Source organism: Gracilinanus agilis, chromosome 5 (assembly GCF_016433145.1).
Source record: "Gracilinanus agilis isolate LMUSP501 chromosome 5, AgileGrace, whole genome shotgun sequence".
NCBI classification, from domain to species: Eukaryota; Metazoa; Chordata; class Mammalia; order Didelphimorphia; family Didelphidae; genus Gracilinanus; species Gracilinanus agilis.
This window is the reverse complement of record NC_058134.1, coordinates 85,346,221-85,371,487: the sequence shown is the minus strand read 5'-3', so window position 1 is coordinate 85,371,487 and position 25,267 is coordinate 85,346,221. Positions and strand designations below refer to the sequence as shown.

General features: G+C 35.6%; 1 protein-coding gene across 1 annotated transcript in view; it reads right to left on the bottom strand.

The window, feature by feature from the left end:
- DIP2C (disco interacting protein 2 homolog C) overlaps positions 1 to 25,267 on the bottom strand; it is a 601,650-nt gene that overhangs the window by 243,728 nt on the left and 332,655 nt on the right. Inside the window, exon 3 of the mRNA XM_044678953.1 lies at positions 15,575 to 15,685. Coding sequence (XP_044534888.1) covers positions 15,575 to 15,685 — 111 coding nt within the window. The remainder of the gene's footprint in view (positions 1 to 15,574; positions 15,686 to 25,267) is intronic.

The window sequence follows — 25,267 nt, the reverse complement described above, 5'->3', positions numbered from 1 at the left end:
GAAGCAAAGGTCCTTTTGCAGTAGATTCAATATTCCATTAATATCCCTGGGATGTTAAGACGTGAGAATCCATTCACGTTTACTGTTGTATGCAGGTCTACCAAATACCTGCCAATTTTCTTACTAAGGTTCCCTTCTGAAACATGGGCTTATTCTGAAGGTGTCAAATAGCCACTGGTCTTGTGTGGATTTGCAGGATCTGTTGTGAGTGACTCAAGCAGCTCTTCTACTACCCATGCAGCTTGAGAAATGAGCCATCCAGCAATTCCTCATGCAAGAATTACCCTCAAGACCACGGGATTCTTTCTAACTTCAAGAATTCTTCATTTGTCAGTCATGGGAAAAACTTAATACTCTGTGCTTTCCAATAGATGATGATGGACTCCTGTGTTTTACTTTGGGGGGCATCTGTATCTGAATATGTGTGTTCCATTGGTCACATCATTGGTAACTACTGTGAATATAGTGGAATCTATTCCTAGTTCATTTTTCATCCATATTTATTTTTTGCTAAAGAAGTTGACTAAGGTACTCATATGCCTCCTTAATCTCAATGCTGTCTATATGTGCTTTTCTTTATTGCCAATTGCTAATATATACCTATTTTGTGTTTCCTAGGGTTCGTTTTTAAGCCAACCAGCTTAGATTCCTTCTAAAGTAGTCAAAGGTTTTCTTTGAGCTCTGGGATGTTATTTTCATAAAAACACAATTATATCAAGTGGGGACGAAGGTATTACTGTTCTAGAACCATTACCTTATCTGCATTGCTTAGGACAAGTAATTATTTTTGTATGATTTCATTCTATGAAAGCAATAGTCATGAGTGAGAACTACTGAAATGGCACTGATCTTGACCAAATGGAACCAAAGAGAGCTGAGTGTCTACTATCTAGTTTCCTGTCATGTGGGTGCAGGAGTTTGTACCATATACACATTTCATTGTTCTGTTTTGTATTATTTTTAATTCTATAGTTTTTGAGAAGGAATATTACTCCTAGAAAATGTGCCAAGAAATTGTGGCTATTAAGCCTATGAAGCCTACATGGCAGTGTTGGCAAAGATGTGGCATGCATGCAGAGCCAAAAGCTTCTCCATTCTCCCTCTTCCCAGTGCCTGAGGACATTTTTTTGCATGCCCCAACCTTCTGTACAGCTGCCCAAAGCAAGCACTTCCTCCCTCAGCTCTCTCTGGTAATACAAGGACTCACAGACAGCTTGAATTTGCCTAGGCACTCGAACTCAAAATGTTTACCAATGCTGTTATAAGGGATACTAAAACAGCTCTTGGAGTGATCACATCAAGAATTTCCATCTCATAATAAAATAGGATCAGCTACATAGTGAAGCATAATTTTTTTTAAAGGTATGTGTTGGGGGGAGAATGGTAACCATTTTTATGGAAAAATATGCTGTTAATGTTGGCAAGACAATCCAAACACTAAAATACTGAAGATTGGGAAAAGGTCATTTTTTTTCTTGATGAAACTCACTTTTTCATTGAAAGTTCTAAAACCAATGTCAGAAGTACTTTAGATGAGCTTGTAAGATTTGAGTATGTTTATCAGATTATAAAATATCTACTTCCAGGAAATGTTAGGAACATTTTTTTTCCAATGGGCCTGGAAGTCCACTGAAGAACTCTGGTAAATATATTGAGTAGCGGAATTATTCTGTAATTACAGAAATTCACAAATGGAAATGAAATGTTGCAACAGCCTTGAACTGTGCCACATATCACAAAAAAAATCAAGTAATTTACCCAAGAAATAGAGATGAGCATGCTTCAGTGAACTATGACCGTGTCTTGTATAAACAGCAGTAAACTACCTACAGGATATAGTAAAGGCTAGATGTGGACAATAGGCTGTCCAAAGATGCATTTAATATCAAAAGTAGTATGGATTCATGAAAAAGAATTCATGTAATACTTTTTAAAACTCATTAGCAAATCATGTAAAACAAAGGTCTATAACTAAAAGAGAATACATTACATGTTAGAATTTTTTCAAGATGTAAAAATGTAAGGAAAAAAATTTAAAGCTTGTCATATGTCAAAAAATTAATCTTACTTTTTCCCAATTAATTTCCATACAACTATGCTAATTCCAATGATATGACATGAGGTAATAATAATTATAAAGAAAAAAGAAAAGAAGATGGTGTCAACACTTCAAATAAAATTAATTTGCCAGAGTTAAGCAAATCAGATAAATTTTGATGTTGGATAAAAGGAGAGCCAAGGTAAATATAGCAATATAAGGTTATAGGATCATAGGATTACACATTCGGATCTGGAAAGGACTTTAGGGATGACTGTAGTTCAGACTCTCTCTCTCTCTCTCTCTCTCTCTCTCTCTCCCCCCCCCTTCTTTTTCTTTCTTTCTCTTTTTTAATAAGGAGATGGGGAGGTAATTAATTATTTACAATTTTAATTGTGGTTATAATAATACAAGACAAGGCTATACTGGGCTACCTCAAAACACTGACTCGGTTTGGGAATCTTGAGACACTACCTGTAGGTTTTCTTCCATATACATTTTTTCAAATCAACTACATTTTAAAAGCCTCGACAGGGGCAGCCGGGTAGCTCAGTGGATTGAGAGTCCGCCCTAGAGATGGGAGGTACTAGGTTCAAAGCCTGCCTCAGACACTTCCCAGCTAGCTGTGTGACCCTGGGCAAGTCACTTGACCCCCATTGCCCACCCTTACCACTCTTCCACCTATGAGCCAATACACAGAAGTTAAGGGTTTAAAACAAACAAACAAACAAACAAACAAAAAAAAGCCTCGACATTGTCCATTGAAGTTCTATACTAATGTCTATACTGACTGTGCTATTCGGATGATACTAATTTCCTGGAAACTATATCTGGCCAGCCTAAATCAAAGTAAAATTTACAAAGCCATTTCTTTACAACTACCCTATGATGTGAATCACATAAACACCATTATCTTCATTTTAGAGACAAGGAAATTGAGGCTTATTTGTCCAAGTCACTCCACTAGTTTTAAAGATGGGAATCACAAGTCTTTTGATGCCAAATCCAGAGTTTCCCATTATATGAAGTAGTTTTCTATGATATTGAAAACATGGAAAAGGTTAGGGTGAGCTGGAGTCCATACAGATTTTTCTTCCTTCATAGTTCTACTGAGCATCTATATTACTTTGTGTGAACTACAGAACAAATCATTTTTCAAATATTTGTCAGAATAGGTGACAAACAAAATCTCAAGTTGCTATAAGGAAATCACGCTACGCAACCTACAGAGACGGATGCTTTCACAAAGCTAATGAATGAAGGGAAGTGAATTGCTGTTATGAATTTGAAATTAATTAAAACACTTGATTAAGTGCCTCACAACAATTTTCATTGTAAGTGTTCTGTGTGTACTTTGAAAACAAGCCATACACATGGGAAGCTATAAAAGGGCAATAATGAAAACTAGAAACCTGTCCATTTGTGTATGAATTCAGAAGTTATCCAAAACATATTTTTAAAGTCTTTTACAAGGCAGATGCAACATTAATTAGATCTGCTGATATCGCTAATGTGGCATGTATTCTTAATGTTTGTGAAGACAGAAATTCAAGTGATCTCAAGACGAAGGACAAAGAATGGCAGAGAAACCAAATATATCCTCTCTCAAAACGGATGCAAAAGATTGTCTTCCTGTCAGATTTAAAAGAAAAGAGATAGTCATTTTTCTACTATCTATGAGAACTGGAGAAGATATGGTACCCCAAAGCATTCCAGCCTGAATATGAAGAGCCAGGGAAGTGCCAGTTTCTGTCAGTCTGTAAACTGTGTTTGGAATAAATGATCTCAATTTGCCTGCCTGGATGCCACAAGATATTGACAAATGGGAGGAGAAAAGCCTTATACATAAAATTAAGGGATTGTCTTATCAGTAAATATTACTTAGATACATTGAATATCTTTAATTGTGCCTCTTCCCACCAATGATGGTGGCAATACCTTTATAACTTAAGAGGATAACTATTCATTCCAAGTTTCTATGGCCAGAAAATTCACCTGGTTAGCCTGGTGAAGAGACTCTCTAAATTTGACCTTTAGACAATATATAGTCTATAGATCATGGGGCTTACAGTTGAAAGGACCAGTCGGGCCTCTGCTCCAGTGGCATAGCCTTAACTCACAGTCAGCATTACACAAAGAAGTTTTAGAGTGCAATTTTAACCCAGGACCAAGAAAGTAAGGAAATTAAATATTATTGCCCCGGAAAGGAACTAGTGGAGAAACATGACAAGAGACCATGTTTTTCTTTTTAAATCACAGATTTTAAAGTGCTAATGAATTCAGGTAGCATAGTAAGGAACATTTCACTTTGTTTACTGGAAAAGGTTAACTCGATGAGTTAGAACACCAATCTACTGGGAGCAAGTCAAAGGTTCCATTCCCATGCAAGTCAGTTGGCTTCACTCTCTTTCATGGTCACAGACTGTACCCTTCTGTGTCCAACTGGCTCATATATACTGCCTGCTCCTTACAAGTAGGGGTAGGTGTTAGGAACTGTGGGTGTTTCATGTACATCATTATTACTAAAAACAGAAATTAAGCCCCTTAAAACACATGGGTAGTAGAATAATAGCATCATCTTCATTGATGAAGGAGAGATCTTTATTGGAAAGAAGACAAAAAATAGATGGGATAATGTAATTATAACCTTAGAGAACCATTAAGATTCTGAGGAGCCCCCAAAATATAATTTAAAGAACCAAAGGAGAAAGCAACCAAAACATGCCACAGAGAAAAATTAATGTAGCAGAAATATTAAGGGCAAAAATCTTCTTGAAAAGTAGTTCAACATCAGGGCATGCTCTGTCTTCTGAGGTTGGTGATTAGGTTGGGTTATGAAAAATGTGTATGTGTGTATTTGGTGGGAGATGAAGGAACCAAAGAGCAAAGGGCAGGTAGATTTAAAAATATTCATGAATGTTACAACTTATATTTTTATTTCATGACCTTGGAGACTATGCATTTAAATGAATCCACATTTGTGTCACAATATCTTAATGGAAAAAAGACCAGAAAGCAGAATAAGGGAATCAAAGTAAAAGGTAATAAGGGTCAGAGTAGGAAGATAACACTGGGAATACTAAAGAAGTACCACATTTGAGAAATATTATGGAGTTAGAAAAGAGAAGTTTTGGTGAAATATAGGATAGATGGGATAAAGAGGACTCAATGATGAGAAGCTTGTGTAGAGCATGTAACTGGTGATGCTGACAGTGAGGGAACTTAGGAAGAGAAGCAGAATTTCAGGTGGAAGTTATAAATTCAATTTTAGACAAACTGAGGTGGAGATGCTATTAGAATAGACAGGTGAAAATGGTTAGTAGATATCTAGACATGCTAAACCTATCAATGTGGAGAGAAGTCAGGTATAAGTTTGGGAATTGTCTGCATCAAGATGGCAGTTAAAAGGAGAAAAGGCAAGAGTAGAAGAGGGAAGTGGAAGGGAGGAGATAAGAAAGATGAAGAGAGGGGAGGAGAAAACAACCACCCAGTGTTATAGAGGGTCTGTATCGGGCTACAGCCCTGTGATAACCTCTCCTTTCACATTCGTTGTTCTATGGCCAACTTAAAAAACTTTTGAATTCTGTGCCTCTACCAAGAGGTCTTCTAGCTTAAGTAGAAAAAAAAAGAAGAAGAAATACTAGGCATCTTTTTTTTAGATGATATGCGAAGATGTATTTCTTCCATATGGGCATAAATACCTCAGAATACTGTCCATTCCATCCACAATTATAGCATTATATATTACATGATATACTTTCTGTTTCTAATATAATTATTTTACTAATAAAATGATTTCTCTCTCAGAATATAACTTTTGCATTAAAGACATTTGCCATCATTCGTTTGTCTTATCTTTGTCCCTACCTCATATCATTAGAGCCTTCATCTAAAACCCAGACTTTGAGAATTCCTCGTCACAGCTCTACCTTTAAATCTCTAATAATGCACAAAACACCAAAATTTCCAAATCATGTCCACTGAAAAAATGTCTTATTTAAGGGAATGAGAAACGATTACTTATTCATAATGTATAATTAGAAAATCTTGTGACCTTGGACTTCATCTCCCAGCATCCCTTTCCCTGTGTTCCTTGTTGTGATTGTACTTGCAGAAGTAATTTGAATACTAAGAACTTTTTGTTGGTTTTTGAAGTTGTTTTACCAGGAACCTGAATCTTGGTATAACTATCTACTTATAGCAGAATGTGAGGGGAAAATGATCATTAAATCAGGATGAATCTAATAGTAAATTTATTAAGGTACTTTATGTACACGATAATAAAAAATACTGTGGTACAAGAATTCCAATGATACAATAATAAATAGATTTTCAGTCAAACTATGTTTGGGATGTTGTTTTCAGTTATAGGTGTCTAATTAAGGCAAAATTTTGACAAATGAGAAGCTGACCATTGGTGAGGGAAGCCATTGGAGAGAAGGTTAGAGATCAAGGTATATGGTATATATACAGCTATATATACAAGGTATATTTAATGGTATGGAGGAACTGAGGATGTTTAATTTAGTGAAGAGAAGATGTGACACTGCCCAAACAATTAAGGGATGGTCAATTTAAACATCCTTAAACAGCATGTCTAAGAAGGATTAGATTTATCTTGCCAAGCAATGGAGGGTAGAACAAAGAGCAATGTATGGAAATTACAAAGGCAATCAATCTTCAGCCTGGCATAAGAAAAACTCCCTAATAATTAGAGCTATCCATAGTTACTCAGAATTTCCTCTGGATATAGAGGGGTTGATTATCAGTGCAAATATTAAATAATAGTCCATAGGACCAGTTGACAAGCATCTCATCTTCAGTTAGGACTAGACAAAAAGAAGGTTTCCATATTCCAAAATCTTCATAGCAGCACTTTTTGCTGTAGCAAAGAACTAGAAATAAAGTAGATGTCCATTAAATGGGGACGGATTAAACAAACTATGAAATATGAATGTGACAATAATATTGTGCGGTAAAGAACAAAAAAGAATGGCTATCTTTAGAATAGAAAGACCTACATGTAAAGATGCAAAGTGAAGTAATTAGCACCAAGAAACAATATATACAGGTTTTAAAAAAAACTGCTACAAAACAAGAGGAAATGAATGGTGAAAAACTACAAAGAACAAATTTGGTCCCAAAGAAGAGTTATGAGATGACGCTTCCTCTTACTCCTTTGCATAGGTGTGGTATAGGCATGTCATGTACTTTCAGTTTTTTTTTCCAATGTATTGATCAGTTCTAGTGATTATTAACTCTCTGCTTTTATCTTTTAAAAATTACTTGTCTTAAGGGAGTGAAATGGGGAAGGATATGGGACAAATTTAGGCAATATAAAGTCAAAAAATAATAATAAAATTTTATTTTTTCAAAGTATTTGTTGACCTCTGACATCTCCTCCAACTCTGAGATATCTATAATATGTTTGCAGGATAACAAGCAAGTCTTTCTACTCTCATCTAGATGGTGTTTTGGAAGAAAAAATCAGCATGGTAAGAGTAAATAATCTGTCAGTCTACATAAGAGAATTAGTTCATAGAGTTTATTAAAAAAGGAAGTGGCTGTTGTATTTCTTCTGCACTGCTGTATACATTAGATGCTATCCTCACTACATTCTAAGTAATCAATACATGGCAGTGAGTGAGGTATCATATTTAAGAGGAGTAAATGCTCTATTTGTGCTTGTAGATAAGTAGATTCATTATCTAGCTTGTGAGGCATTTCAATTAAGCTGCCTGGTGACATTAAGCAAAACTAAGTAAATCTCCTTCAGGCCTGCTTTCCTCCTCAGCTGTAGCAGTTTATATTTTATTCAGTCTGAGCTTTTCACTTCTGATGGCCTAAAAGTGTCCATCTACTAAGGAAAAGGAGATATTTAAAGCCAGTCTCGAGTAGCAGTGAAATAAATTTAGGGATCATTACATTACCAGTAAAGAATTTATTTAGCACTACGTGTATTTGCACTGTCAGGCAGCCTAGCAGGAGCAGTTATATTTCTCCACATGAATTACAAAAAGGCCTGAGAAAGAAGGTAAACCATTTTGCAAGTCAGATAGGGATAGATAAATGGTAAAGAATATCTGTTTTCACAACCATTTATTCAAAGTCCAGTGCTATAATCTTGAGATACTATAAGCCTTTACTTCTGCTCACCACTTGTTGCTAGAGTACCCCCTTTTCTATCATTATTTCTGTGAATTCTGCCTCTTCCCTGGTCTTTTTTTCCCCTCAGTCAGTGATAACTGTTGGGCTCCTTCAGGGAACACACACGAACAGAAGATTTAGAGCAGGAAGAGATCTTTGTGATCATCCAATTCAAATTGTTATTTTAAAAAATTCAATTAATCAATAAAAATTTCATTTTATCTCCTTCCCACCCACCACTGGGAAAAAAAATAAAAACAGAATTTGTGTATAAAAAATGTATAGTCAAACAAAACAAACTCTAGCATTGATTATATCCAAAGAATATGTCTCATTCTGCACCTTGAACCTATCACCTCTCTGGAATGCAATGGGCAACATCTTATACCATCATGGCTTTGGAGTCACATTGGACATTACGTTGAAAGTGATCTTGAGTTTTTTAATGTTCAAACCAATCTTCTGTCTTAAAATCAGATACTGTACTTCTATATCACGAATTTAGCAGTCCTCTGAATGAAGCAATGGGTAACAGTGGATTCAAACCCTTAGGGATAAGATACTTTGTGCTATAAAATAGGAACTTGTTGCACCCTTTCATGTAGGGTTCTTACAAGGAAGAGATAAAGTATTAAGGCATTTGGTAACTCAAGATCAGTACATACGCAATTGCTGATGCTAATGGATGGGACTGGGAGTCTGTCTCAGAGGCTGTCAGTTATCAGCACCACCTGCTGGAACCTTTCAACGATAATCAGCTTTTCCATAAATGCAGATAGAAATTTATCTTCTTGTGACAAAAAGCTAACCAGAGTTCCCCTAGCCCTTGAATCAAAAAACCAGTTGCAGTTTGTATTCTGAACCCATCCTTTTCTCAAATCTCCTTACAATAAAGGAATTTCTATTTTTAGTTTCCTTCTATGTCATTCTGGGACTCAGTTTCCTCCTCTGCAAAATGAGTGAGTTAGACTCTACATTATTTCTCTGTCTCTATTTGGTAAAGTGAGATTTCCTTGTAATTCATGGAGGTATAGAGCATTCTTGGCATATAGCACTATAAACTGCTCTCTGGTTTTCTGATGCTTCTAATGACATGACGATGACATTGTTTTTCTGGTATGACAGGATCTGATGTGTTGTGCAAATAAAGCTACAGAGCCTGCTCCTAACTTTCTGACATTTCTGAGAAAATATGAAAATCATCCTATATTCAGAACAGTGTGGATGCTCAGCTCCCATCCTGGTGTCTAACCCTGTCTCAATATTATGTTGATATTGCAAGGGCATTAGAATGAAGCATGGATCATCTGCCCCTGAAGAACTGGCTTGGACATTTTGGGGATCATGGATGCTTCCTGCAAGGTCATACACAAGACTAAATAATGGACCATAAACAGTAAGCCAGCCTGACAAGAAGGGATACAGGTAACCACCCTGACTATAATATCCATCCACAAGCCACCTGATGAAACTTTTTCTACAGTATCTGCTTTGTTATCTTGAAGATAGGACTCAAAGGGTAACTCTTTTCAGTCCTTGATCCTTACCTTTCACTCTCATTAGGTGAATTTTCTGCATCAATTTGTATCTGGGAGGTTGCATGAACATATGACTTCACATTATCCATTTGCTGAATACCAGAATACTCTATATTCCTTTTCATCTGCAAGTAGTATATAATTTCAGATTCCTGAGAGATGCCAACCAGCTAGAGGCTAAAGCTAAGGGATAGTTCTTTTCATTCCATTTCTCTCCTATACCCATACTCTCTGCCCATTCCACAACATACCTGCCCTAACAGAACTCTGGAGCTCAGATAATACTAATACAACAATGGAAGGACTTTTTAAACTTCCATGGAACAACCAAAAAGGCTGGTGGTAGTGACTGATTTTAGGGAAACTGCATTTCTACTCTTACCTCTTGTGATTTTCATCATTTGAATAAATTTCAATTCAATAAGCATTTATTAAAAGGGAAGAATAGGTGGCTTGAGATCAGAAACGTTTGGAAGAATGGATCAAAAAATAAATCATATAAATAGTGATATTTGTGGTAAAATAATGATAACAGTGAGATAGTAGATTAAGACTTTGGGGGACAAAAACTAAATTAATCCTCAGAAGAAAATTTCTCTCTATCTATAATGAAAAGAGTACAGACTAGAATCCAGGGATGTGAGTTCACAATCCAACTCTGAAAGTTTCTGCCTGTGGGACTCAGAGAAAATCATTTGACCTCCTTGGGTCTCAGTGTTCTCATCTTAAAGAAAATAGGAGATTGGACTAGATGGTCCCTTCTAGTTCTCATCTATGAGTCTATGATCCTATGACTAAAAGAGAGAAGTAATCAACCACAAACATTTTCTGCTCTCAGATTTGGGCACAAAAAGTGAATCAATATTGCTGTTGTCAATAGAAAAGTGCACATCAATCTATGGATTAATTTACCATCTCTAGTGATTCCCCAGACCAAAATTTCCTTTCCTGGCTAATACTCCTAGATACATGTCATCTCCTTAATTAATACCTTAAGGACAGGGGCTGTTTCCCATTTGTGTTTGTATTCCCAGAGCATAACATAGGATAAATACTTATTAAATGGCTTTTGTATTTGTTCTTTCATTTTGAAAACTGATCATTTTTTGTTTTCATTTTCATTTTTTTTTTGGTAAAATAGGGTACACAAAGTCTTTATCTAATCTCTCAAATAAGTTAAAGGAGCCATAAATACAACTTGGGGCTCCTTACGTCTGTCATGCTGAATTTCCAATTTTTCCATTAAAGAAGCAATGGAGCCAATTATCCAGAATAAAGATGTACTCAAAATCCTGCTTTTGGCACTTATTTGCTATAAGTTCTCACGGAAAGTTACTAAACATCTTGGAGACTCAGGTTCTTCATCTGTAAAATGTAAGTAATAATATTTGCACTCACTACTTCATAGGGTTACTATGATGATCTAATGAGTGAATGAAAATAAAGTGCTTATTAAGCAAACTAAAGTGAAACTAAACCAGGAGATACCGACATGCAAATCTGGAGAGTGTAGATTAAAATCAAGCTTGCATATCTTCTATTATGTACATACCCCAAGAGAAAAGATATTATTGCATTTCAGCAAATTATTGGAGCATTTGTAGTTTTAAAATGTACTTAAACTCCCAGAGGGAAGCAGTTGGTGGGAGAAGAGAGAATGGGATAAAGGATTTTTAAGAAATCTAAATGGAAAACCATTATTATAATTTTTTAATAGCTGAGGGCTTTTCCAAATTGATAAATGGTCAAAAGGAAATGAACAGGCAGTTTTCAACAAAGAAATTCAAACTATCAATAACTATAGGAAAAATATATCAAATCATTAATAATTAGGAAACATATCAAAGCAGTTCGGAATTAGCAAAGTTGACAGAAATGAATATGACAAATGCTGGAAGGGCTTAGGGTAAAATGGCACATGAATACACTAATGGCGGAACTATATAGTGATATAGCCATTGTAGAAAGTTTAGAAGCATGTTCCCCCAAAGTTAATAAACTGCATGTAACATTTGACCTAGCAATAAATCATGTGCATAAAAATATTTATTATAGCACTTTTGGTAATGGCAAAAAAACTGGAAACTAAAGGGGTATTCATTAATTGGAGAATGGCTAAATAAATGATAGCATATGAAAGTAATAGAGGATTACTGGGCCAATGATGCAAGTGACAATTTCACAGAAACATGGGAAGACTTGTGTGAAATGATACAGAGTGAAGTTAACTGAACCAGGAAAACAGATTACATTATAATAAAAAGAATTGTTAAAAAGAGCACCAAATACACAGACATCTGAACTCTGATTAATGCAAAGATCAACTACAATTCCAGAGGACAGATGAAGAAGCATGACACCCAAATCCTGCAAAGAAGTGACAGACTCAACATGAAGAAGAAATTTTTTGGGACAAGCCAATGTGGGAATGCATTTTATTCAACTAGACATTTGTGATATGGATTTTCTTCTTCTTTTTTTTACTAAGAGAGGGATAAAAATAAATACTTGTTCATTAAAAGAAATAATTTTTTTTAAACCCTTGTACTTCGGTGTATTGTCTCATAGGTGGAAGATTGGTAACGGTGGGCAATGGGGGTCAAGTGACTTGCCCAGGGTCACACAGCTGGGAAGTGGCTGAGGCCGGGTTTGAACCTAGGACCTCCTGTCTCTAGGCCTGACTCTCACTCCACTGAGCTACCCAGCTGCCCCCATAATTTTTTAAAATATTAAGGAATAGCCTAGATTATGACACAAAGCTTACCTTCATAGTTCTCTAGGCTAGCTATTGTGTTAGCACTTCTGGAGTGCTACTATTATATGAGAATATTTCTTCATTTAAACATGTATGAGACTATGTTGCAACTGAGAGAAATATAAATATAGATAAGAGAGTCACTTCTCTTGAGGAGTTAACAGCATGGTAAGGAGATATATACAAACAGAATGATAATAAAAATAGATTTGTGAAGAGTATGAAATGGGCAGCAGACTATCAATATAAAACTCATAATCACAGAAGAAACTTTGGATATGTTTGATCCAAATCTAAATTAAACTGGTTATTCTCTAGAACTGGAAAGGTCCACCATTAATTATTGGATAAAACTTCAAAATGAAAATAATTTTTAGTTCAGCACAGTGCCTGGAACAAAGCAGGTACTTGATAAATGCTTATTGGCCTAACAAGAATGTAATTTCCATTATACTTGATCAAAGATTTAGAGCTGGAAAGGACTTATGGGCCATCAATTCTAGACTCCCATATTCCCACCATTTTACAGATGAAGAAAATGAGACCTTGACAATTGAAAGATTTGCCCAAAGACAAACACTTTCTAAGTAGAACAGCTCATATTTGAACCCAGATCTTTCACTCCAAATCATTGAGTTCCCTACTGTACCACACATGTTGAAGTAGATTTACCAATATGCTAATCTCCAGAGTATATTCTGAGCACTAAAAAATTGTTGGGGCAAATTTCACTTTCTCTGAATCACAAAGGGCAAAAATAATTTGTCAAGGGAACACAGTCAGATGAGAAAGGTGCAGAATCGGAGGGAGAATACCTAAGTAGTTCTGTTCTGCCAAGTTCTAGATTTGTACAGGTTCCTGGTTTTTAAAGATTAATGAAATAAATAACAGCACCCAAACTTGCTTGCTATTTAACAACTCGCAAGATTTTTCTACCTCAAAGTGATGCTAACTGGGAGCAAATAATAAGGGTTATAAGCCAGCTTTGGGGTGAAGTAGGAAAGGGAATAAATAGTACTGGAATAGCATTTCAGTCCAAGGGCCTTCAACTTTTAATCCAGTCCTAAGTGGATTAAAAACTCAGGAAATGGCCCCAAAAAGCAGTTTCTCTAGATCTCTTTGCTCCCTTGCCTTCATATCAAGGATTCTTAACCTGAGATCCATGGACCCCAAGGGGTCTATAGATAAGATTTCAGGGAGTTTGTGAATTTTTAAAAATATTTTGATGACTATATTTCAACATAATTGATTTCTTTGGTAATCCTGTATATTTTACTTCATTCATTAAAAACATGATTCAGGGAAGGGGCCTCTAAGTTTCAGTGGACTATCAAAGGGATCAATGAAACACAAAAAAAGGGTAAAAATCCCTGTCCTGAAACATTTTGTCTCCCTTTTTACCACAAGTCATTTCTCTTCTGGAGTTAACATTTGGGTAAATTGGGTGGTAGCAGACTGTGAGTTTTCTTGAGAGAATTTTTTTTTCCCTTTTTGTCTCTAGCTCTTAGCATAGTTCTGGCACATAACAGGTATTTGATTAATTTTTAAAATAATTCCCAATAGCTACTATAAAGTATTTGAAACTTTCAAAACCAATACCACACTTATGCTAAATGCAGGGAGATGCTTTTGCTGGGATTTTTTCTGGCTATGTTTATAGAATTAACAGCAGGAGTCTGGCTTACAGAGTAGAATTTGAGATAAGATTTAAACTTTCTAGGTTCTCTTCCATGGTCTGCTGATTAGGAGGCATCAAGGATGCCCATCCTTTACCCTCCTGATAAGTCAGAAAAGGCTTTCAAGTTGTCTCAAAGAGAAATATGGGCTCCACACATAGTCTTAGGTATGAGTGCCAATTTTCAAAATGGTTCTACAGCTTTGATTGGTGGGAAGCTAATATCTGTGAACAAAGCTTCTTTCCACATAACTCTAGTCTTTCAGCTTTTACATTGTTTGCCTAGATGGGAGAAGCATCAGCTAAGCAAGGCTATGGCCCATGAAGAGTCCATTACCCTTTCTTTGCCCAAATACCACAAAGCTCCTTTGTTTTCCTTTCCTTTCCTTACCTTCCAGAGGGGAAGCAGAGGCAGACAGGGCTGCCAGAAAGCTCCCCAGGTAGGAATGCCTGGTGTTTTATAATGAAAGGTTTCTGGCTAATAGAGAGAAGCATGATCACTGTTATTATTATCACCATTCCACAGCATATGCTGATCTGATGCTCTATAATCCAAGAATATGAAATAGCTTATGAAGATAAAGTTTATAAAGATGAAGTTTTAAAATAGTTTATAAGGACAAAGATAAAAATGAAAAAATTTTAACAAAATTTTGGGTGAAAAAAAATACATCTTCCAAAAGTACTCCAACCCTCCTCCTACCTCCCCCAAGAAAAGCATTTTAAAAATCTAGATATTGGGGAAGTGATGGGGGGGGGGGAAGTAATTCTCAAATGGCAGCTAAATTATCATCATGGAAAATCTATTGCTGTGAAATTAATGATAAAATTTGTCTAGGGCCAAGTGAGTACTAAAATGAAATTGAAAATGCCAAGATAGGGTGCTTTCATATGGGAGCATGAAAGGGAAAAATTTTTATGGTAACAAATATATGTGGTATGATATTTTCAGGACTTTTTTAGATTAAAAAAATTAGGTCTCCTCGCCTAATAGAAAAAATTTAGATTGATAAGGAGAAACAGAGCTATGATATGATGTTGGTGTAGTAAAGGTAGGGAAGATAAAGTCTATCAGATATAGAAATCCAAATCACTTTGCTTAGAAAAAAAATCAAAATTTTTAACTTACACAAATGCAATTTTTATAGATATACAGTTTGCTTGTAAATATAAACAAAGGAAAAGGCCTTTCAGAAGAGAAGTACTACTGTTAGAGAGTGAGAGCATTCACCCCAGATGTTCATTCATTCCAAACAACATATGATGAAGTTAGGTGCTATTAATCCAATACCTTTAGGGAAGTGAATTTTAAGATATTCGACTTCCTCCCTAGAAAATCAAGATTCTAATTCTGCTATTTGCCACATATTTAAAATACCAAGATCAGTCTGGTCAGATGAGAAGTATTTCCTTAAACTTACCTGATCGATAACGTTCATCCCGGGACCCCGAGGACCGGCGGCGGTGGTACCTTGAGGAGGAGGAGGGGGTGACGGGAGTCCGGCGTTCTTGTGGCAGGGCCTGATCCACCCCTAAATTCAATGGGAAAAAGAAAAGGCAGATAATTGTGAGGATTCACTTGGAAGAATTTTCATGGAAATTAAAGTTATACTGATTTCAATAGGAATCAATCATGCTCATCCTGCAGACTTAGCAACAAGAAACCATGAATACAGTTCACATCAACCAAACAGGAGTTGGAAAAATGGGGAGAATGAGAGGATTGTGACCAACTGCAATAGGGGAGTTAGTGGGGAGAGAGATGGTTAATTTGAGTACTGTGGAGGGCATACTTACTAAGGATAATAATATACTCAAACTATGCTCTTACAACCTAAGGGTAATTAAAAAAATAAACACTGCAAAATATACTACTCATAAATCAAAAAAATGCTCAATAGCCTAGATTTCTACTTCAAATGGGTGGTAGTCCTTCTGGAACTGAAAATGGAAATGAAGGCACACTGAATAAAGAGAACCTTCAAAATCAAGACAAGGAACAAAATCTACAAAATATAGAGGCAAAGTTTTCTTCTCTCCCATAAGTCAAATATACCGTTTTTTCCCAAATCTATAAGGAAAATACATTTTCCAAATTTGGTATAAATGACTACATTATTGTTAATGTTCATTTTTTTAAAATATGGTATCTTTTCATTAATTTTCCATTCTCTAGTAAGGGAGGGGAGGGAAGATGGGAGTTAATTGGCATTTTAATGTAACAAATAAATAAATAAAATTTTAGAAAGAAGAAAAAAGGGAAAAAAGATGGTATAGCGTTTAATATCTGAGTGGTAGTATAAGACAAAATAAGCCAATCAGTTCATATCAATAAATCATGGAAGAACTAAAGGTTTAAGTGTATTTATTCATCACCTGTTCTTCCCAACCTTAATTTGGTTGATTACTAAAAAAGTATCAGAGTGGGCTTTCATATTCCTCTCCCTCACCACAGTAACCTGGCATAAGTGCATGAGAAATTCTTTCATAAATCCTGACTCAGCAAGAGGAGGTACAGATACATTGGAAATTATTTGTGAGAATTCATTCCCATGGTGGCCAAAGCCATGAGAATAACTTCAAGGTAATGATAATTATTATCATTATAATGATAATTATTTTTATTATTATTCAAGTTACAGAATCTTCTGATACATTAATAGACAAACTTCAATAGAGTTTATCGGAAGATTTGGGAGACTTCCATTTATATCATTTATTATTTCATATTACATAGTTTTAATCAAAGGACTCAAACATTCCAGAGGATTTGTAATCTCATAAATGAAGATACCTCTATATGTAAAAAAATAAAATAAAACAAACATTAACAAAATAAATGCAAGGATTTCCCTTAAAGAATCTAAGTTAAGGAAGATAAGTCTCACATTGTGATTTCTCCTATTTCCTATTACTATACTGTGAGGGGGAAAGAAGTTTCTCCAATTCTCAGCACTTCATTTTAAGGCTGTCTGTCTCTTTTCTTCCTTTCTGTCACTGATCGGTGAACTTCAAACCTAGCTGGTGAATTAGGAAGAATAAATTTGTTCCATAAAAATGGCTCTTGGATGGACTGGCTTATGCTGATGCTATGTTGACACAATACCATTGAGGATACCAGTATGAAGCCACAAAGAACAAATCTCCAAAGGTGTTTGAGGTTTTCTCTACCACCAAGTTGTAAATGAGTCAGAATTACAGAGAAAAGCTACATGGCAATATCATATCATGACACCTGAAATGTTTCGGTTGAAAGATGACTGTATCAAGTTGATACATTGGTTCCCCTTTGGAGCTATACACAAACTCAAAGACAGGAGGAAGGAAGGAAAAGAAATGAAGAAAAGAATGGGAAGAGGGAAAAGGTGGAAAGGAAGAATATAAACCATTTTTCACTGCAAACAATTTATAACTTTCAAACAAATGCACCAATTCCAAAAAGAGGGAGAACAAGAGAGCAAAAAGGAGGAAGAGAAGAGAAAAAACAGAGAGGGAGAAGGGGTGGAGGTTGGGGAGAGGAAACAGAGAGATGAGAAAGAGGGAAGGGAAGAGAGAGGGGGGAAGGAGAGAAGAGTGTCAAAGGCTAGGCAATGAGAGCTAAGAAGGAGAGGTAGAGAGAGAGAGAGAGAGAGAGAGAGAGAGAGAGAGAGAGAGAGAGAGAGAGAGAGAAAGAGAGAGAGAGAGAGAGCAGAGAGAGGGAATTCAGTGATGGAAACCATTATCTAGATAGGTTAAAATTTAAGTCCCACATCATTTGGAATCTGGATTCATTCAAGAAGTAAATGAAAACTTAAAGGCTCTTCAATCAGGTATACTTTCTTCTTTATGTCTTTAAGTCAGAGAAGAGACAACTATTTCCTATTTAATCTAAGTTTAAAGCCTGTGACACCAGTAAATGCAGTGTAAGATTTCATGAATGCTATGTTCTGGGTAGACAGTATTTGCGTCACTGGAAAATATGTAAACCACATAGTCACCATAAGAACATGGCAGATATGTTTGAGCCTAGAAATTTCCACAGAATAATGTTAATAATATGTTTAAACCAAAGCAGATTACCATGTCTGATGACCTGGCAGAAGTGACCACCTTTGGAGGATTTGGGATATTATCTATGCCAGAAAATAGCTATAGTCAACTTTATTTAAACATAAAGGAATGATCAGGATTTCTAAACTAAAATGCACACTCAAAATCATGCTTATCAATGTACTAATAGAATAAAATGGTGATGTATACAAAGCAGTCACCATGGATTGCATTTCCAACAGCATAGTCATTGTGAGGGTGGTTAGGCACAAGACTTTGACTTTAACCTTGATTTTTTTTAAACTCTTAACTTCTGCCTTAGAATCATTATTGTGTGTTGGTTCTAAGACAGAAGAGTGGCAAGGGCTAGGCAATGAGGGTTAAGTGAATTGTCCAGGGTCACAAAGCTAGCAATGTATGAGGACACATTTGAACCCAAGACCTCCCATCTCTGAGACCATATCGATCCACTAAGTTACCTAGCTACCCTTAATTTGATGTGAAACATCAATAGGGTTTTTCACAGTAGGTGCTGAGAAGCCATTGCTTTCTCCAATAAGATGTGAGGCTTTGGTGGGACATTTCATGTGCAAAATCAAACTATAAGAGTTTTAGTTAAATGAAAGATTTTTTCAAAGTTTATCTGTCAATATAACATATGAATTTTACTCTCCTCTCTTATATTTCTAAGTAACTACCATTTTTACCCTAAAGCTATATATTTATTCTTAAAGTCAGTGCCAAAAAGAAATACAAGTGTTGCCACCAAGAAGTGAAAATGGTACCATATTTAATGATGTCAAGAATTCATTTTATGTAATCTTTTAATGTTCTTAAAGAACCTTACACAAAGTATATCTGTAGGTTCTATCTGATCTACTGTTGTCCACATAAGAATACAAAAAGGAAAGCTAGAAATTATTACATAATTCCCATGACCTATTCTGATAACATCTGTTTCTTATAATTATTATTACAGAATTAGCAAAAAGTATGCACTACCATCACACCTTCACCTCTTAAAGTACTACTGACATCAGGCTACAGACTCCCATAAATTCTGTTTTGCCTCCATCTGCCTAATGTGTATACCATCTCATTAAATTCATATTTAATCAAGGTTCTGGGAATCAGTACTCATTTTTTAAATGTAAAAGTTTCATGATTTCAAAAAGCTAAAAAATCCTCTAAAGGCTGAGTTGTTTTTATTCCCAGACCACTTGGTGTTTCAGTGAGTGCTCCCTTGATTGGAAGGCAGAAAGCCAAAGCTCATAGTGAGTTCACACTGTGGGAATTTGAGCTACCAGGTTCCTGAGTCAATCTCCTCCTTTACAAGAAGCCCTAGGAGAAAAAATTACATTATGTGACATCTTCAACTTACAGAAGAACAAATGTAGTGTTCCTCGGTGTTTCAGATTGAGCAGGTTAAATTAATAATACTAAATATTATTATATTATTATAATTAAATAATTATTAAAGTAATAATAAATTAAAAGGAAAAAATGAACTGGTTTTGAGCTGCTTTCATCCCTATCTTCATTTAATTAGGATGAAGAACCTACTTTCTTAAGCACCAGCCAATGAACCATAGGCACACTTCGTATTGAGAGGAAATTTCACTAATCATTTCATCATTGATTCCTACTGATATAGTTCAATAAGCACAATTCCTGACCACGTGTTGGAAGTCTATTTTATACTCTTGATCAAGAACTATGGTTTTCTCAAGCTACAAGTAATTTAACACTGTTGTTGATAGAAGATAACAAATCATGTTGGCCAGTCACTAGCTCTCAGAGAGTTGGTGACAGCCCCATGAGAGAGCCTCAAAGAAACATTTTGGAATGAGGTGGAGAGTTATTCATACCTCAGTTAGTAGTGAGAACAGACTCCTTAAGGAACAGCAAGAGAAATACAGACTCACCAGTGTCTCTGAGTGCTGGGCCAAACCAATTGTGGTATTCATGCCCATTTGTAATTGGGATTTCTTTTATATTTCCTGTAGCAATCTGTTCTGGGAAAATATCAGGCTGAGTCACAGACTGGTCATGTTTTAAATTACTAACAATTACCTATTTAAATGTTGTTTCTTCCTCTGTTCCAGGGCTTAACCTTGTCGCCTGTATTTTATCTAGTGAAAATACAATCTATTTCTATTTCACTAGAGGAGCTATGGGTTATAGGCTTCCTTCAGCTGATGACCACAGCCTGCAAAGGTTACATAAACTATCTAAGCTTGCATATATGCTCCCAAAGCAAAGGAAAGGGGTGGGGGTGGACAAAAAACAAATACACATCAGATTCAGTTTAAATGCTTATAGTGGCAAATGGAATTTTTATTGTCATCATCATCAGACTTATAATACTAATAGCTTCCTAATACAGTGTTTTAAAACTTTGCAGAATGTGTTGCACAGATTAGTACATTTGGACACCACATTCAAGATGCATTCATGCTCTCACTGCCTAATGAAAACAGTGCCCAAAATCTGTGCTTTGGTATTATTGAGAAATGATTGAATGGAAGAAGTCCTTGGCTAAAATGGCAGGGATGGGATTAATTAAAATTGAGGTTGATCTCAAGAAACAAACCAAACTAAGAATAAAAAAAGTGAACTATGACCAAAGACCTTTTGAATTATCTTCTTAAAAAATAGCCTAGTCTCCATCAAAGTCATTTAGAAGAAATTAGGGGAAAATTTAAAATAATGGATACAAGAATCTGTTTTATGGATTGGTCTAGTTGTAGAGTCTGGAAAAACCAAGTGGCTAATGAAGATATATGACTCAGATTATTAAAAGTATTGATATTCTATTAATGTCTAGTTTTCTTTATGCAAGTTTGCATATGTTGGTTAGACAGTAGTTTGAACCCAGAACCAAACAGAAAGTAGAGATCATGCTCAAAGTACTTTTTTTAAGCTGAAAATAACTTCCAGTGGTCCAAAGGTGCTTTAAAAATAATAAAAATGACATAATTCTATGCCATCCGACACTACGCCTTGGGTGCTACAAAACTACAAATGTGATGTACCTTATTCTTAGGAAAACCGGCCAATATTGGCAAGTGGCAATATTGACAAATGATCCAAAGGCCAACTTAGAGATTCATGGTAGGTTCAAGTAGCGCTATCATGTTATCAACAATAGAATTAAAGTTTGTCTAATTGAACTAGACAAAGATGCTTGCTTGGGAAGTTGCATAAAATACAGCCTCCAGGACATGAATGCCTATGTGGCATGTAGAGGGAGTTGGAATGGCAAACTGACAGCCTGAGGGCTACACCGTTCATAATAATGACAACAATAATAATAGCTAACACTTATCGATCACTTAAAGATTTTCAGAGGGCTTTGCTTATACGATTTCATTTGATCCTCACAGTTCTGTGAAATAAGCATTATGATCACCTCCATTTTGCAGATGAAAAACTATGGCTGAGAGTGGTTAATTAACTTGCCCAGGGCATAGAGAAAGTGTCTGAGAGATTTAAAATATTTTGTAAAACTGAAAAAATATTAAATGAACATGAAATCCCCTGGCCCATGAAGTGGGATGTGAAGGCAAGCATAGGAATCGCATAGGAGGAGAAGGTGAAAACAAGCTCTAATATGCCCAGTGAAGGAAGTAACCACATTGATGAGATCATGGATTTAATGAGGTTGAAACTGAAAGCAAAGAAAATGCCTTTTATCTTCCCTTTTCTCTAAAACATACAAATGCTCCACAAAAGAATTTTGCTCTACTGGACTTCAAGTCAGGTTCTCTAGTCACTAATTACTCTAAATTTTCCAAAGGCAGGCAACTCCAAGCCATTGAATTCTGGCTATAAAGTGCCATGCATAGCTATATCATTCAATACAGGGGGGGTTTGTGCTGACTTCTCCAAAGTAACAATAAACAAACAACTATTCCTCTCCCTAGAATTTGCTAAGGTAAAAAGATCATAGCATCCTTGACATTTTAGAAATGGGAACAGCGATCAGCAGGCAGCCATCTTCAATGACTGCCTAGTAGCAAACACTGCTTCCATACCTACTTTGCCTTTCAAATTTACCCAAAGCAGAAACCAGAATGAAAGGGTGTCAGGGATTGAAGAAAATGAAGAGGTGGATGAAGAGCATAAAGCTGTCCTATAATGGGCTCTTTGGGTTTATATGTATGAGTTAGACCCTCACCCCCATATACAAGGGTGTGTGTGTGTGTGTGTGTGTGTGTGTGTGTGTGTGTGTGTGTGTGTGTGTGTAAGTTAGAAAGCTGAATATTTTTCACATCTACCTTCTGGACCAATTATTTGGATGTTTTCTTGCTTAATTGTAGAATTAAAAAAGAGAATCTAATTTTGTTCATTTTGCAAACTGTCCTTCCAAGAGGAACATAAAGTTGAGAGCAGAGAGGAAGGCAAAATAGGTTTATTCAAAAATGAGATTTTTGAAGTGTGCTCTTGAGCAAAAAGTACAAATACCTTTACCTCAATCAGAAGAGATACACCTTCTTTATTCTTTTGAGTTTCTAGAGAAGTACTATTAAAAGCTCAAATTGTTATACTCAATAAAATTTCTTAAAGCTCTTTCCTCACAACTTTGTGAGGAAAATATCATTATTATCAAAATGTTGAAAATATCCCATTTTACTGAATGGGAATTAGGAATATTTCCCACATTCACAGGTGAGCAAGTGATAGAATGTGGACTCAAAACTTGGATTTTCTGAGGTTCCTCTCTATACATTGTTGCACATAGGGTGGTGAATGAAGCATGGGACATCCAATACTGCTGTCCAGATCATCAACTGTGAAAATCAGTAAGGTGACAGATGGATTAGGAGTTTTATTTTGGGGGGCAGCTAAGTGGCTGAGTGGATTGAGAGACAGGCCCAGAGATGGGAGGTCCTGGGTTCAAATCTGGCCTCAGACACTTCCTAGCTGTGTGACCCTCCGCAAGTCATTTAACCCCCATTGCCTACCCTTACCACTCTTCTGCCTTGGAACCAATACCCAGTATTGATTCTAAGATGGAAGGTAAGGGTTTAAAAATAAAAAAAAATTTTAAATTAAAAAAAGAGTTTTATTTTGTTCTGGTGGGCCCATATCTGGAAGTACTTTGTTCAATTCTGGGTGCTATACTCAAGGAAGGAATTTGAGGGAGATGAGAGTACCCAGAGAATGGTAAACAACAGTAAACAGTCTCAAATATATGATCTATAAGGACTATTTGAAAGAACTAAGGGTGTTTAGAGTAAAGAGGGCTCAAGAATGACATGATCATTGTCCTCAAACATGTGAAGAAAATGGAAATGTTTGATCTAAAGAAGAGAAGGCTCCATAAGAACTGGTAATTTTCAAATATATGAAGAAACTGGGGATAATTAAGCTGGAAAAAGAACATTCAAGGGGGACATGAAGTTGTCTTCAAACTATCAGTTGGAAAAGGAATTAGATTTGTTTCAGACTTAAAAGGCAGCACTGAGAGTGAAAGAAGTTTCAGGGAAGCAGATTTAGGCTCATGTCAGGAAAAAAAAATTCTTAATTAAAGCTGTCCAAAAGTACCAATGGATTCTCCAAACACAGAGGTTTCTTCCTCTAGATTTCTTCCTGCAAAGATGGAATAGATGATATATTATAGAATAGTTTCTTCTTAGGGAAAAGGGATAGGCTAAATGGACATGAGTTCTCTAAAAATTCTGTGATCATCCTTAATTTGCACACTTGTTCATAATGCTGTTGTGGCTTTTGTATCTGCAATTACCATAGAAACAATTTATTCCAATCAATATTTAAAAATGCCTCGTTGGGTATATCTACTTAGCTTATGAGGACTTTTGGAGTAAGGAAAAGTGATTTGGGAGTTTAGTTGAGCCTTCCTTAAAAACTACTTCAACCTAGAAAAGTTTTAAAAATGAAGAGTTTACCTAAATCTCAAGAAAGATGTTGAATGAATGATTATTCTAGGATAGTGATGAACATCATACAGAAAGGGAGAACCACTCATATTCTCATTGACAGTTTCTGTGGAGTAGGTGATATTTTGCAGAACAGCACTTAGAATAAATATAAGCTATTTAAGACACACGTGCCATAAAATGTTCTTAGTATTTATCTAGGTGAGGAAAGTTATGCTTTTCACTGATAGCAGCATTAGTAATATTCTGCATTATGCCACTGCAGCTCCTGTTGCTGAAACAATAAGGACTCAATTTTAAAAAACACTTTCTTCTAATAAAATATCACTGAGAAGAATGATAGGGCGCTAGTTTCTACCTCAAATAATGGCAAGTGTAATCAGTTAGAATAGTTAAAGAATGAACTATGATGTAGGAAGTCACAATCAGAGCAAAAAGTCAGAAGAGGACAAGTACCAAATAAATGCTCAGATGTCTTAAGTATTAGTTCATCTTTCAAATATTAATCTCAATTTGCAATGTTTTACACTTGACCTTTACATCCTTCATTAAAATCTCTGAGTTTTATTCTTTGTTTCTATCTTGGAATATTCTTACAGTATAAATAAACCAAGGGCTTCCTCAATGATTATTGAGAGGACCTTGATATTTCAAGAGACCTCTGTAGTTATTACTGAATGTAAAGCTTGCTAAATGAACATAATCTATGTGGCAAATAAAAATAGTTTCCAGAAGGACCACTAAGGATAGTGTAAACATTCTACCATGAATACACAAGACAATTTGCTGAATCTCAACAACTTTGAATTTTACACAAAAGGTCCCAAAAAACTCTGAACAAAAGCCACAAATTCTTAATACCTTTTTGGAAATCCTAATCATGTTCTCTGCCACAAGTGCTTTGAAATTGTTTCTGCTACAGTAAGTCTTAAAAATGAAAAGTAATTCATTAGAAACACTTACATGTTTTAGAAAAGCTTGTGTGAAATAATAGCAAATTATTTCCTGAAAAAAATAAAAATAAAAAACTATGGTCTGTTTTCCCACATAAGACAGAATAAGGAGGGGAAAAGAAAAAAAAAAAAAAACCACAATCATTTTTGAGTCTTCAACACAAGGAGGATCATTACAAAAAGTGGGCCAGTCAAGAAAGAATTTAAATTCTTTAATTTAGAAACATCT